We start from the raw sequence: 16,180 nt of genomic DNA, 5'->3' as shown, positions 1-16,180 counted from the left end.
AGCCTATGTCCTAGCTGAGGGAGATAGCCACTAAATAGTAAAACACGATGAATGCGGAAGTCATCTGGCATGTTATACAATGATAGATGCTGTGGAAAGCGAAAAGGCCGAGGAGCATGAGGGTGACCTCAGTGATGGGGGAAGGTCACAGTTTGAAAGAGCGTAGCCAGGACGGGTCTTGTGGAGAAGTGGCAGCCCTCCAGGAAGTGGGAAGAAAGGCGCTTCTGCGCCAACCTGGGATTCGATTTTCCTGGGCTGCTTTCAGTCAGTAACATTTGTGACTTCTGGTTTCAGATGTTCCAGGTGTTTCTATTCCTGCTGCTGCTGTGGTTTCTGCCCCTGACGGAGGGGTCCCAGCGGGCTGAACCCATGTTCACGGCAGTCACCAACTCGGTCCTGCCCCCTGACTATGACAGCAACCCCACCCAGCTCAACTACGGAGTGGCAGTGACTGATGTGGACCGTGATGGGGACTTTGAGATCGTTGTGGCTGGGTAAGTGCCTCCCACCTTGAGTTTGACAGATATATCAGTCAGCTTTTGCTACAATAGGGCCGGATAATAAGTAACTCCAAGAACCCAATGGCTGGCAACAACACGCATTCTCGCTCACACGGGTATTGGCTGGGCTCAGCTGGGGTCTGGGAGGCTGCATCCTTGCCCTTTTGCTGTAGCAGTGAATTGGGATGGAGGGTAGACTGGAAGAAAGCGGTTTGATCCACAGGCTTTCCAGAGAGAAGATTTGAATGCTGTGCTTCAAGGCATTCTGTTCATATTTCAGCTGCCTTAGTTATACCAGTGTTACTTCCTTACCAATGAGACTGTAGAATCTCTATATAGGAGGGGCTTGAGGGTAGCAGTTATGATAGAGGGGGATGCTCAAAGCTGCCTTTGCATGGCATTTTACACAAGATTAAGAAATCATTAATTGCCTGTTTCAGAGAAGGGGGAAATATGGGGGTGAAGAGGGATGGCTAAACTCCTTCTAAACCATGCCTTGGTACCCCTGCTCCCTTCTCTCCTGAGAAGCAACACTGTGTAGCAAGAAAAGGTTTGAGTTCATGCCCTAGATCTACAGCTTTCTAGTTGCATGACCTTGAGTGAGCCCCTTGTGCCCTGAGATTCAGATGTATCATCTGGAAAAATGGGGATAGCAATGCGCCTCCTCGTCCTGTTAAAAGCTTTAACAGGCTATTGCACCTGACAGTTCATTGTAAATTCTTCCAGTTGCCATTAATAATCATTATTTATGGAGCACAGATATGTGCCAGACACTGTGCTAAGCCTTTCACATACACTGTCTTATCCTCTTGACAATACTATGAAGTAAATAGACAAGAAGAGGAAATTACGGTTCAGAGACAATGAGTGACTTGCCCTCCATCAAGTAAATAGTAAGAGGATGAGTCAGGATTTGAACCCCAAGGCTCTCTAACTATAGAGCTGCTAAAGTACATTGTACAAAGTTTAGTTATCACTTCAAAAATCAGCCAATCAATAAAAACACAACAAGGGCCTGTCAACCTCATTCTGGAAGGCCGGAGTTTTTATGGCCGCACTGAACAAAGTAAATGGCAAGTAACATTATTTGTAGCGTTACATGTAACAGTAGAAAGCGTTGACTTTGGAACCAGAAAACCTGGTTTTAATCCTGTCCTATCCAATAGTTGTGTTCCATGTGCAAATTACTTAAAGTGGGGAAAGCTCCACTTTCCTCATCTGCAAAATGGGTGTGTTGAAATCTACCCCCGCCTACCACACACGGTGAAGATCAGTGGTAATGATGTATAGACAAGATACTTCGTGCGTGCGTTTCTTCCTTTTTTTATTCTACCCCCAAAAAGAGTAGAAATTCCTAGATTCTAGGTTCTCCTGGAAGTCTAGATTAGTGGCTGACAAACAGAACTTTCTATGATGATGTAGAAGTTCTGTGTTGGTTCTGTCCAATATAGTGTCCACGGGCATGAGACTGTTGAGCACTTGCAATGTGGCTACTGTGCCCAAGGAACTGAACTTTATTTCATTGTAACAGCACAGCTCTGGGACATCAGAAGGAAAAACTAAAGAGCAGAATGTGATAAAAAAAAGGAGAAACAGAAACGGTTGTAACGATCCCCTTATTACCTGTGCAGGGTTGGGGCCAGGCAGCTTGTCTGTGTTCAGGTCTGTGTCTGTCCAGTGACTGTCTAAATCCAAAAAGAGTCTTCTTGGCCAAATCCTGCCAACTGGAGCCTGTGCCACTGCACCAGGGTCTCTGGGTGAGGGGCTGGGAGGCACTCCTGAGATGTTCTGGTTGGTCCTGCCTCCTGCCAGGTGACACCAGCCTCCCTCTGGTAGGCACTGGGAGCCAACAGAGGACAAAGAACAGTGAGGCAACTTCCCTGCTTCCCATCCTTCCCTCCTCTGGGGCCCCTACAAGTTACTGTGATGAGCAGGCTCTCCTTTCATCTTGGATGGTGGGCCACCAGCTCAGATTTCCATCCCACCCATCCTTTGAGGTGCAGGGGATGGTTACTGCATCTCCTGAGCATCCTGCTTTTTGCTTTCCCGGTGCTGGGCATTCACTTAATCTTCTCTTTCTTTTATTTTTTTTAAATAATTTTAAACATTTATTTCTGTGTTTGGTTGTTATTTTGCTGGGACTTCATTGCTGGGAGGGCTTCTCTGTGGCTGTGATAAGTAGGGCCCACTCTCTAGTTGCAGTGCACGGACTTCTCACGGCTGTGGCTCCTCTTGTTGCAGACCATGGACTTTAGGGCGTGCAGGCTTCCGTAGTTGCAGCGTGTGAGCTCAGTGGGTGCAGCTCCCAGACCCTAGAACAGGGGCTCAATAGTTGCGGCACCCAGGCTTAGCTGCTTCTCAGTATGTAGCATCTTCCTGGACCAGGGATTGAACCCATGTCTCCTGCACTGGCAGGCAGATTCTTTACCACTGAGCCACCAGGGAAGCCCTGCCCTTTCCTTTATATTTATCTGTCTGGTCTTAGTTGTGGCATGCAGGATCTTAATTGTGGCACTTGGGCTTCTCTCCAACTGTGACACGTGGGCTTTGTTGCCCTGCGGAATGTGGGATCTTAGTTCCCTGACCGGGGATCAAACCCACATCCCCTGCACTGGACTGAGGATTCTTAACCACTGGACCACCAGGGAAGTCCCTCATCTTCCTTTCCAGTGAAGCTTTTTTCACTTTCTGTTCCAAGGAACTCAATAAATTTACTTTTGTGTCTTCTACGGTAGAGAAGCTAGATCATCTTTCACAGGCAGTTTAGAGTAGATGTCCAAAGCTTGTCCAGCTTGCTGCTTCCTGTGGGGCCTGCAGCACTTGGGAGTCATCCTCCAGAAAAGCAACCTAGACCATCCTGAATCAACCATAATTCAAGGAAAGACTGAGCTAGGCGGCTCCTAACTGAGAAAGTTTGGATTGCTGGGTGTTCTGAAAGATGATGCTGCTCACCCCTAGCAAAGGGCTTCCCAGGTGGCATTAGTGGTAAAGAACCCGCCTGCCAATGAGAATCCACATAAGAAATGCAGATTCGATCCCTAGGTCGGGAAGATCCCGTAGAGTAGGGCCTGGCCACCCACTCCAGTATTCTTGCCTGGAGAATCCCATGGACAGAGGAGGCTGGAGGGCTATAATCCATAGGGTCACAAAGAGTCAGACAAGACTGAAGCAACTTAGCATGCATGTTTGCACCCCCAGCAAAAAAGAAGAGTTGCATGGAGGGCAGGATGGCGAAATATGGCAGCCTCCCAGCTCTAGGTCAGGCCTTCTTTGTGGCTGTTATGAAGCACTGTGAATTCTCAGAGCGTCAGAAAGACACGTTCTAATTTAAGTACCAAAATACATTCCAAAGGCAAATATAACTTTTTATTATCTTCAGCTCAGGATGGTTTGTCACTGTCTTTCTTCTTTGGGCTGGATAACCAGGAGTTGACTATATAGACGTATTTACATCAGAACCTTGGGAGGTCATTCGGTCCACCCCTTGCCCTCCAGTAAGGTCACACCTATGGTTTTTGGAGGCTCCATTTATTTAAAGCCTTTCAAGGGAATGTGTGCAACCTTTTCATAATCCAGCTCAATTACTTATGTTAAAAAATCTGATTAATCTAAACCCGTCATATTTGAGCTTAGTAAGCCATTTCTTTTAACTTTTGCCTTGCTATTATTACCTTTGAAGATATAAACCAAGTAAGTGGTCACTACCCTTTCAAGTAATGACAGCTAGGATCATTGCTCTGCCTTTCATGCCCTGTGGAGTTCTTGGCGGTGTTTCTGATTTTGACTTTTATTCAGTTTCATCCACCCCACACCCATATTTGGGGTTTCCCTGGTGGCTCAGGCAGTAAAGAATCTGCCTGTAATGTGGGAGACCTGGGTTCATCCCTGGGTCATTTGGGAAGATACCCTGGGGAAGGGAATGGCTCCAACTCCAGTATTCTTGCCTGGAGAATTCCACAGACAGAGAAGCCTGGTGTGCTACAGTCGATAGGGTCACAAAGAGTCGGACATGACTGAGCGCCTAACATATACCCATATTTAACTCTGTTTCCTTCTCTGTTTGATGGTAGAGGCTGTTTAGGAATCACGTAGTGGGAATTGAAACTTTGAAAAATGAAATGTGAATGCCTTTATGTGGGCACCTCAGGTCCAGCTCCTGAGAGGCCCACTCTCTATTATCTTGTAGACCTTTCCATTAGCCAGCCCCTGAAGGCATCTGGGTTTCAACCCCTGGGATAATGGCCAACTCTTCAGTTTATAAGATGCACTGTACTTGAACTTGTCTTAGATTTGTTGACCTTGTAGCATGTCTGATTCCAGCCTGTTGCTTTGAGTATTTACTCCTTGAATAGGTTTGTTCTGTTTTGCTTTTTTGGTATCCTCATTCTGGGTATTGATGGCATTGATTCTGAACATGTTGTGGGTGAGTTTGTGTTGTATTTCAGAGTCTTAAGTTAATTGTGATGGAAGGTGTGTGCTTTCATCCGACCCTGGGAGGAGCAGACGGTGACCGCCCTTTGTTCTGCGGGGATGGGGGAGGGAGCGGGACGGCTCAGCTCCTCCACCACAGCTGGGCGAGTGCCTCCGCATGTGGAGGGCTTATCTGTTAACCGGCAGGTGCATGATTGCGGGTCTGCCTACAGTCTCTTCCCTGCGGGGTGAGGGGAGGATTTGATCACCCCCGGAGACATTGGTGCATGAACAGACCATTGAAGATCTTCGAGATGAGCTCCCTGGGTAAATAAAAAACCTGGTGGCTCCTCCTTTTCTCAGTGGAACTAAACACCCAATCTACAGTCTCATGCAGTCTGGAACAGAATCCCTGTTGGTGTCAATCTTGCACAATTCCTTCAGAGGAGCTTTTGCTTCCTGGGATATCCCCAGAGGTCTGAGATAACCCCTCTACACTGTCAGTTTCCAAGAAGTTTTCCCCAGATGGAAAGACTGCAGTGGTTGTAAAATTTAAATTACGATTTAGATCAGTTTTTCTACACAAAGAGCATCCACTTGATAAAACCTTAGTGCATTCCTCACACTTGGAAGGGTTTCATTTAAAGGGATGCTACATATTGTACACCCGCGTTTCATTTTTCTTAATTTTGTAACTATGTCAGAAGACTTTTAAAATTTACCAAAATTAATTGAATTACTTGAAAGGCAAACTGATTCAATTACCAGATTAGTCATAATCATATGAGAGATATTTTTGCCATTATAAGTAATAAGAACAATGATAAAGAATGATATATTTATCTATGATTTAACCAAAGCAGCATTTATGGATTTTATTACAAGTATCCATAGATATATATGGTATCTATAGGTGGCATCATCAACTCAATGGACATGAGTTTGGGCAAACTCGAGGAGTGACGGACAGGGAAGCCTGCTGTTCTGCAGTCCATGGGGTCACAAAGAGCTGGATACACTTAGTGGCTGAACAACAACAGCAACAACAGATGTGTATAGTATGTGTAGATAGATAGAGTAGATAGATGTTGCATTCATATACATATATTAGATGTATGTCATAAGTATAAATATATATTGTACATATACATATATATATACACACAGACTTTTAACAAAAGAGGAAAAATACTTTTGAAATTTTAGCCTTAACTTTTATAAAATATAATATTGTAATAGATTTGATCATCAGTTTTGACAACCTGAAGTGTTAGATTATTTCAATTTCTTTTTAAGTTTAAGATACATTTTACATTGTGATAGCATGAATATGTTTTCTTGCAAAAGAATCCACGCAATATAGATAAAGAAAAATTCCATCTTTATCAACCTCCCATCCCTATTCCAAGCTCATCCCAGTTCTCGTCCAGAATAGCAATTGTTTCCAGGTTGGTGCTTATACTTATGGAAATGTCTATGTTACATATGTCTACTTTAAAAATATGTAATTTTGAAGGGTATCAAACTTTTGTTTCAAAACTTGCTTTTCTTCAGTGTGTAACATACTCTTTGCTCAAACATGTGGATCTAACTTAATGTTTTTAACTTACTTTGTGTGGATGTACTGCCTTTGTTTTGCCACTTCTCAAGTGATGTTTAAGCTGACTGTAATCTGTGACCATTGCAGACAATGGTGTACTGCACACCCTTACACGCATATGCAGATATTTCTCTGGGATAGATACCAAGAAGCGGAAATGCTGGGAATAATATGTGCATTTTAAATCTTAATGAATATTGTTTCCAATCTCAATCTTTTCCTGTGTATTCATAGCCTAGAAATAAAAGGTGATTTGGGGGGTTGTGATATCAATAGCTATTCAAACACTTACTATGTGTACTGCCACATAGGTTCCAGGGTATGAACTTTATCAATTTTGATGTAATAAAGAAGGGGGATGTCCTATTCTACATCGTTAAAAGAAGCCACTGCTGTTAAAAATTGGATTGAGGAACTTCAATACTCTGATTCAAACTGCTAAAAAGCCTCCTCTAAAGCTTCCTCTGCAAAAATATATATCTTAAATGGGTCACCCTTAACCCTAAGATTCATTGTCATCAGTATCATGGAAGAATGATTGCAGGGTGCCAGCTCTTCTGCTATAGTTAAGCATGGACTGCCCTTGATTTTGAATACTAACAAGGAATGCGCTGGAGCAGGAGCCAGGACTTTAAAACCACTCTTAAAACTTCTCTAAAAAGGTTACTCAGCAGTGCATGGCAGGTTTTCCAGAGATGTCTCAGTGCTATAAATGAGCTTCCTTCTCCTCAGCCCTGGGTGGCCAGAAGCAATGGGCAAAAAATCCACTCTCACCTCCAAGTCACAGACTCTCCTGACAGCTTAGAGGACTGAGGCCCTTACTGTGTTACACTGGCCACACACACACACACACACAAACACACACACACACACACACACACACACACACACACAGAGTAAGGTGTCAGAAGGTGTGGTAGACAGAATAATGGCCTTCCAAAGATACCCATGGCTTAAACCCCAGAACCAATGAATATGTGACGTTGCACGGCAAAAGGGACTCTGCAGAGGTGATCAAGTTAAGGACCTTGAGATAGGGACATTATTCTGGATTATCCAAGTGGGCCCAATGTAATCACAGTCCTTAATGTGAAAAAAGGAAGGCAGAAGAGGAGGTCCTAGTGATCCAATGTGAGAGAGACTCAACCCACCATTTCTGGCTCTGAGAGAGGGGCCTGGAGTCAAGGAATGTGAGTGGCCTCTAGAAGCTGGGAAAAGTAAGGAAAGAGATTTATCTCTAGAGCTTCTTGAGGGGAATGCAGTTCTGCCAACACTCTCATTTCAGCACAGACCAGGGTTGGAACATACACAAGTGTCAGATAATCAGTTTGTATTGTTTTATGCCACTACGTTTGTGGTAATTTGTTACAGCAACAATGGGAAACTAACATTAATACATTAGGTAAAGGTCAGGTGCATGTGTGTGCTCAGTCGCGTCTGACTCTTTGCAACCCCATGGACTGTAGCCTGCCGGGCTCCTCTGTCCATAGGATTCTCCAGGCAAGAATACTGGCTGCTGCTGCTGCTGCTATGTCGCTTCAGTCGTGTCCGACTCTGTGTGACCCCATAGACGGCAGCCCACCAGGCTCCCCCGTCCCTGGGATTCTCAAGGCAAGAACACGGGAGTGGGTTGCCGTTTCCTTCTCCAATGCATGAAAGTGAAGTCGCTCAGCCGTGTCCGACTCTTAGCACCCCCACGGACTGCAGCCTACCAGGCTCCTCCGTCCATGGGATTTTCCAGGCAAGAGTACTGGAGTGGGGTAAGTGGATTGCAATTTCCAGCTCTGGGGGATCTTCCCAGCTCAGGGACTGAACTCGAGTCTCTGTGTCTCCTGCATTGGAAAGTGGATTCTTTACCACTGCTCCACCTGGGAAGTCAAAGGTCAGGCGCTAGGTGATATTTCTCAGAGATGGAACGGCCATTACCTATGAACATTTTAATAGTATTGTTTTACTAATTTCACAGCAATAAGAGAAGTATACCGCCCACAAACATATTATTTAGAAGAATAAGAGAACATACTTAAAAGAGATATATCACCAACAAAGTATTATTATTCCTATAATCTAGTATTATTTCTATTCATTGACAGTTCCCTAAGAATAGGTCCCTAAAATCACACCTGGTTCCTGGGTGACCCTCCACCCACCACATTAACTCAACCTGCAGCTCACCATTGGACTCCCAGTCCCATGGGTGGTTGGAAATTGAGAGAGGGATTCAGAGCTTTAAAAGATCTCACTGTCCTTGAAGACAGACACACTCACTTCAGTGAGTCATAGGTAACTTGTGCCCCCAGGGAGATGCAAACGTTCCAGGAGTTTGGAGCAGGTGGAGAGTCCTTCCCAATGAGAATCACAGAGGTGGCATTTGGATGGTCTCAAGAAGGATAGGTTAGGTCTCTTTAACAAGGGTGCAAAGGCCTCTCTGGGTCGAAAAGAACCTCAGGCTTATTTGGGTTTTGTTGTTTATTTGTTTATTTCAACTTAACTTTTTTTTTTAAAGCATTCTGTCAAAAAAACTGATTTTCACAGAGTATTGAAGAGTATTTATAAAAAGCTGCTCCAAAATAGTAATATAATTAAGACACTAAAATTGCCTCTGCTGAAAACAGCAAAGCTACTTTTAGTCTGAATTTTTCATCCATTCAGAAAATGGATATATGCCCTGTCTCCAGTCATGTTCCTTTAATTTCTCTTCTATTTCTTTTTTCTTTAAAGTGGTGGGCTGGTTGGAAGGTCTTCCTTGCCCCTCGGATCCCACACCAGACTCCCCAAGGTACAGGCCCATAGCAGGCTAGAGCCCAGACCAACCCTCCTCCCCACCCTTGCAGCCCTTAGGCCTTTTTCCCTGGCTCCCTAGCCTCCCCCATCCCCTTCCTCCCCCAAACTCAACTCACACCTCTCTCTGGAACAAGTGCCCTTTGCACTCCCAGAATCACTTCTGCTCAGAGGGTCCGATCTGACCCCTGCCTCCCTCTCTTGTGTTTTTCCTCGCACACTCCTTCTCACCAGTCCTACTGACCTGGTGAGTCACCTTCTTTCAAGAATGCTGTGGTTATGACTTCATTTTCCTTGTGAGGAATCAGTTGCTTTTCAAAACATGCACGGATGTGAAGAAGCTAAAAGCAGACACTCCCTGCTTCCGATTTTTACATGCTCTCCCCTTGTTTGCAGACTAAACTTGGGAAGGGGTGGAGGGAGGAAGCAACTGATGTCTTGTATTTTACTTACATCATCTCGTTTTAAACCATCACAGCAGCCCCTATGATATGTAGCATTTAATTGAGTCTAACTCACATATTTTTTCACATTTTTGATTGAGGTATAGTTGATATACACTGTTATGTTAGTTTTGGGTCTACAACACAGTGATTCAAAATTTTTATAGATTATACTGTTTATAGTTATTATAAAGCACTGGCTGCATTCCCTGTGCTCTACAACATATCATTGTAGCTTATTTATTTTATATATAGTAGTCTTTGCCTCTTAATCCCCTACCCCTAGTGATTTTTACATCTCTAAAATTGGGATGTGACCTCCAATTGACAGCTTGCATTTAATGGGCAAGGTTTTTGTTTTTTCCTAGAGATACATAAAAAAATAATGTCTTATCGTTGATGATATTTTGGATTTCATGAAAGCACTGTAGATAGTGTCATCCCCACTTTGCAGATGAGGAAACTGAGACCCAGAGATCTGCTGAGAGTCACAGAGACAGTGAAAGGTGGAACTGTTATTCTATTGGGTTGGCCAAAAATTTCATTTAGGTTTTTCCATACAAATGAACTTTTTGGCCAGCCCAATATATGTGCCCATTAAATTGTTTGTTAATTGTGTTATTCAGATCATAATGATAGTTTATTTCTTTCTGTAGTTCTTTGTTGGTGTGTATATATTGGGGCTACTTTAGTAGATGCAGTTTTTAATTTTTTTTTAGTTGAGATATAATTGACATATATCATTATATTAGTTTCAGGTTTAAAAATCAAATGTAATGATTTGATATTCATATATATTGCATTGTCTTAAGAATTCTTGTATTTTCCTGGTGATAGAAGCCATTATCATTATGAAAACCTCACCCATCACTTCCCTGGTGGCTCAATCGGTAAAGAATCTGCCTGCAATGTGAGAGACCTGGGTTTGATCCCTGGGTTGGGAAGATCCCCTGGAGGAGGGCATGAAAACCCACTCCAGTATTCTTGCCTGGAGAATCCCCAAGGACAGAGGAGCCTGGCCGGCTGCAGTCCATGGGGTCACAAAGAGTTGGCCACAACCAAGCAACTAAGCACAGCCCACAGCACACCCATCACGAATTGTGCTTTCTGGCCTGATGTTATTGTTCAGTTCAGTTCAGTCGCTCAGTCGTGTCTGACTCCTTGTGACCCCGTGAATTGCAGCACGCCAGGCCTCCATGTCCATCACCAACTCCCGGAGTTCACTCAAATTCATGTCCATTGAGTCGGTGATGCCATCCAGCCATCTCATCCTCTGTCGTCCCCTTCTCCTCCTGCCCCCAATCCCTCCCAGCATCAGAGTCGTTTCCAATGAGTCAACTCTTTGAATGAGGTGGCCAAAGTACTAGAGTTTCAGCTGTAGCCCAATATTGTATCTTTATTTTGCTAGTATTTGTCAGGGATATCTTTTTTCATAGTTTTACTTTGAATTCTCCAAAGTCCTTATGTTTTATATGTTTCTTATATGCAACATAAGTGTAAGTTACGTTTTTTTCAACCGTTTAACCATGTGTGACCTGTTGCTGATGAGATTAGTCCATTCCATTTAATGGCAACATTAATGTGTTTAAACTTGTTTTTATTATTTTTTTAACTTCCAAGTTTTGAAGGCTTCTTGCTTTTCTTTTCCTTTGTTGCTCTTTAAAAATTGATTGATTTAGGGGGGTTGTTTTTTTTTGGTTGTGAGGTAGAGATTCTTGTTGAAATCTGATTTTCTGCCTCTACTGATTTGAGATTTATACCCTCTACTTCTGTCCTTCTAGTGATTCCCTTTGAGATTTTATGGTAAATTTTTAACTTAATGAACTCTAAAATTATCAATGCCTTTCTATAACAATACATGGATTTTATTTTAGTACACTTTAACTCTGAACACCCTTTCCTGGTATACATATAGTATTTTAGTCTTGCCCTTTGCAGACCCTATAAGTTATAATTATTGTTATTTTTTATCTCATGTCAATGTTTTTTTATTCTTATCCAATTTTATTATTTTGCTTGCTTATTTTTTTTCTTGTATCTCGGAAAGACCTTCCAATCATTTTTCTTCTTCCCAATATATCTATTTTAGCTATTCCTTACTGAATGCCAGTTGCTGGTAGAATCTCTCAGTTTTTGTTTAATCTAAAAATATGTTTTCTGTATCTCCATTCTTGAAAGATAATTTTTCTGCATTCAAAAGTTTTAGGCTGGCAGTTATTATTACTCTGTCACTTGTTGCTGAGATCCCATTATTAGTCTTTCTTTTGTAGGTGGTCTGTCTCTTGTTCCTCTTTTTTGTCTTTAAGATTTTGCAGTTTCACTATGCGTATTGATACAGGTTTGGTTTTGTTTTTAAATCCAGCATGTGCTTCCTGAATCTGAGAATTCATATCTCTCATCAGCTCTTAATGGTTCTCAGCCATCATCTTTTAAAAAGTCTATCCCTTCTCTCTACTCCCTCCTTCTAGGACTCCACTCAGACATGTCATGTTTTCTCATTTTAGCCTCTATATCTTTTAACCTTTTTTGTATTATTCATCTCCTGTCTCTCTGTGATGCTGGTGGGTAACTTTTTGGATATAACTTCCAGTTCACTAATTCTTCCTTCAGTTGCATCTAAATTGTTGCATTTTCATTTTTAAAACTTTTTCATATCTAGGGGTTTCATATCCTTTTTCAAATCTCCCTAGCCATTTCTGATAGTGCCTTGTTGCTTACTCATTTATTTCATCGCTTGTTCCATTAAACATCTCTTACATAGATATATTCTATTTTGACAATTCTGTTATCTACAGTCCTTGGCAGTTTAATATGTTCTTATTTGTTTTTTTTTTCATCTGATTATTTGGAGTGGCTTTCCTTCTCAGTATATTTACTTGATCTTAAAATGTGGGAGCTCTGTGGGCCTAAAGTGGAATTTTTTTTTTTTTTTTTTTTTTTTTACCAGAGAGGGTTTATAGTTACCTCTGCTGGGGGTTTGAGAGTCCAGTTGACCTAGGAGCACTTTGGGTCCCTCCAGCAGTTAATTCAGGATTCAGTGTAGGATTCTAGGGCTCAGCATCTTCACCATGATGCCAGCTCAACCCATTTATCACTCATTGCTGACAGATCTAGTTTTGGCTCACTTATCCGTGGGATGGGGTAATTTTTGGAGAGTTCTCATTAGTTTGTACCCAGTAATACATTAAAAATATGTTTTATCTAAAACCTACATGTTTTGTAGTGATAAGGTCCTTCAGCAATCTATCATATGGATGGAAACAGAAGTCTGGAGTTGTCAATAGGTTTAGAATCTCCGGAGCTTATTTTTCTATTACCAAGAAGTTTTGGGAAGGTTTGTACTGCTGAAAGAAGTACTATTTAAGAGATTCTCTTCCTTAGCTCTTCAGAGATGCTTTAATTTACTTCTTGCAAAGTAGAAACTTCTCTGTAACATGGGATACTTTCATGTGAAATGGAGAAGTACAGGGATGTGTGCTTATGGGCAGAGAAGCAAGTACAATAAGCCACGCGCTCTCAAGTAGCCAGGCCAAACCCTTGGACTGTGCCTCAAAGGAGGAGCATGGGAGAGTTAAGACCAACCTCCACTGCCAGTGTAAGTGATACCACATAAGGTCACTGGTGTTTGGTTATGTCAGTCAAGGAAATGTGTGACCGTACACATCAAAAAGGACCCATCCTCCCTCAGCAGCCATCTCTCCGTACTGTTTATAGAATTACAGCCAGAAGAAGTCATGGGCAGGACTTCCCTGGTGATTCAGTTGTTAAGAATCTGCCTGCCAATGCAGGGGACACAGGTTCAATCCCTGGTCCGGGATGATTCCACATGCCATAGGGCAATCAAGCCCATGTACCACAGCTACTGAAGCCTGCGTGCCTTTGAGCCTGTGCTCCACAAGAGAAGCAACCACAGTGATGAGCCCATACCCCACAACTAGAGAAAGCCTACACGTAGCAATGAAGACCCAGCACAGCCAAAAACAAATAAACTTTTTTAAACAGGAAGTCATGGGCAACTACCCGGTGTCCTTTGACATGCCCTAGTGTTGTGGTCACTTTATATACTGGCCACGAGTGGGCAGTGGAAGGATGAGCAGGCTAATGAGGAGTCTACCTGGCGCTCTACCCTGGAGAGCAGCACTGGTTTGGCAGGGTCATCAGAACAAAGTAGCAGCATCTTTTCTTTGAACCTCCACATAGTCTTTACTGGTTCTCTTGGGAAGAACATTCCTTCTCCTTTTGGAGAACTGTTCTAATCACAGGGTCCTTTGGGGCTGCCAAGTACCTTTTCTATCACTAGGGATTAGGGGTTCTCTGTAACCTAAGATGGTCCAATCAGCTTCTTTTTTAAAAATACTTTAATTTGTTTATGACTGTGCTGGGTTTCTGTGTGGGCTCTTTTCAGGTTGCAGCACACAGGCTTCTCATTGTGGTGACTTCTCTTGTTTGGGGAGCATGGGTTTTAGGGTGCATGGGCTCAGTAGTTGCAGCTCCTGGGCTCTAGAGCACAGGCTTAATAGTTGTGGCACTTGGGCGGAGTTGCTCCACAGCCTGTGGGATCTTCCCAGATCAGGAATCTAACCTGTGTCTCCTACATTGGTAGGCAGATTCTTCACCACTGAGTCACGAGGGAAGCACCAGTCAGCTTCTCGATCTGAGATTTTCCATCCAGGATCTACCTTTGCCCTTGGATCATGACTTGTGAGACTGTATCCCAGAATCACCAAGGATATATCCCCATCCCCCATACCATGGAAGAAACTAAGAGATAAAAGTTACACCAAGGAAGAAGAGAGAATTCCAGGGACATCAAGGCCATGAATCCTGTCCCTGAGGTCCCCAACCTGTGGACCTCTTGCACCTCTCCAGTTCTGGGAACACCTTGCATACCTTCAACAAATCCTCCTCCCCTCATTTTTTCTAGACCCACTTTTCTCATCTAATATCAAAACAGTGATTTGTACATTTAGACCAAGGCAGCCTCGTTGCTGCTAGAGCAAGCACCCTCTCTGGTTTTGTGTTGCAGACCAGAGCGTAACCATCCTAGCCCCAAAGGAGATCCTATGGTTGCCTAGTCAGAGGGAAGAGTCTCAAGAATATGTAAGTTGATGATCTGTGACTAGTGTTAAGCTGTTTCTGAAGGATTTTTGCTAGCTCGATCATATTGAAGAGGAAACTCAAACCAAAGAAATATCATAATGGTATTTAATTAAACAGTAGACATTTTATATATACACTTTGATCAAGAATTCTTTTTAATATTTGCCCTCTCACATTAGATTGCAGACTCCTAAAGGCAAGAACTTTCTCTTTTTTATCTGTGAACCTATAGGACCTAAATCATACTCAGTGTTCAGTTAATGAATAAAGTGGAATAGGCAGGGGTCTCAGGGATGGATAAAGGGTCTTAGGTAAGGAGGTTCAGTTCAGTTCAGTTCAGTTGCTCAGTCGTGTCTGACTCTTTGTGACCCCATGGACTGCAGCCCACCAGGCCTCCCTGTCCATCACCAACTCCCAGAGTTTACTCAAATTCATGTCCATTGAGTCAGCGATGCCATCCAACCATCTCATCCTCCATTGTCCCCTTCTCCTCCTGCCTTCAATCTTTCCCAGCATCAGCATCTTTTCCAATGAGTCAGTTCTTTGCATCAGGTGGCCAAAGTATTGGAGTTTCAGCTTCATATCAGTTCTTCTAATGAATATTCAGGACTGATTTCCTTTAGGTTGGACTGGTTGGATCTCCTTGAAGTCCAAGGGACTCTAAAGAGTTTTCTCCAACACCACAGTTCAAAAGTGTCAATTCTTCGGTGCTCAGCTTTCTTTACAGTCCAACTCTCACATCCATACATGACTACTAGAAAAACCATAGCTATGACTAAGCTTTGTCAGCAAAGTAATGTCTCTGCTTTTTAATATGCATCTAGGTTGGTCATAGCTTTTCTTCCAAAGAGCAAGCATCTTTTAATTTCATGGCTGCAGTCACAATCTGCAGTGATTTTGGAGCCCCAGAAAATAAAGTCTCTCATTGTTTCCATTGTTTCTCCATCTATCTGCCATGAAGTGATGGGACTGGATGCCATGATCCTAGTTTTTTGAATGCTGAGTTTTAAGCCAGCTTTTTCACTCTCCTCTTTCACTTTCATCAAGAGGCTCTTTAGTTCCTCTTCGCTTTCTGCCATAAAGGTGGTGTCATCTGCATATGATAGGTTATTGATGTTTCTGGCGATCTTGATTCCAGCTTGCACTTCATTTAGCCCCACATTTCACATAATGTACCCTGCATATAACTTAAATAAGCAGGGTGGCAATATACAACCTTCACATACTCCTTTTTCAATTTGGAACCAGTCTATTGTTCCATGTCCAGTTCTAACTGTTGCTTCTTGACCTGTATACAGATTTCTCAGGAGGCAGGTAAGGTGGTCTGGTATTCCCATCCCTTTCAT

The 16,180-nt window shown here is 42.9% G+C and overlaps 1 protein-coding gene across 5 annotated transcripts in view; it reads left to right on the top strand.

Moving 5' to 3' along the window:
• CRTAC1 (cartilage acidic protein 1) overlaps positions 1-16,180 on the top strand; it is a 151,668-nt gene that overhangs the window by 21,331 nt on the left and 114,157 nt on the right. For all 5 annotated transcript variants that reach the window (XM_052660772.1, XM_052660773.1, XM_052660771.1 and 2 more), the window contains exon 2: positions 295-494. In XM_052660772.1, the coding sequence (XP_052516732.1) occupies positions 295-494 (200 nt within the window). The remainder of the gene's footprint in view (positions 1-294; positions 495-16,180) is intronic.

This window comes from Budorcas taxicolor, chromosome 23, assembly GCF_023091745.1.
Source record: "Budorcas taxicolor isolate Tak-1 chromosome 23, Takin1.1, whole genome shotgun sequence".
Lineage (NCBI taxonomy): Eukaryota > Metazoa > Chordata > Mammalia > Artiodactyla > Bovidae > Budorcas > Budorcas taxicolor.
This window is presented reverse-complemented; position numbering and strand designations above follow the sequence as displayed.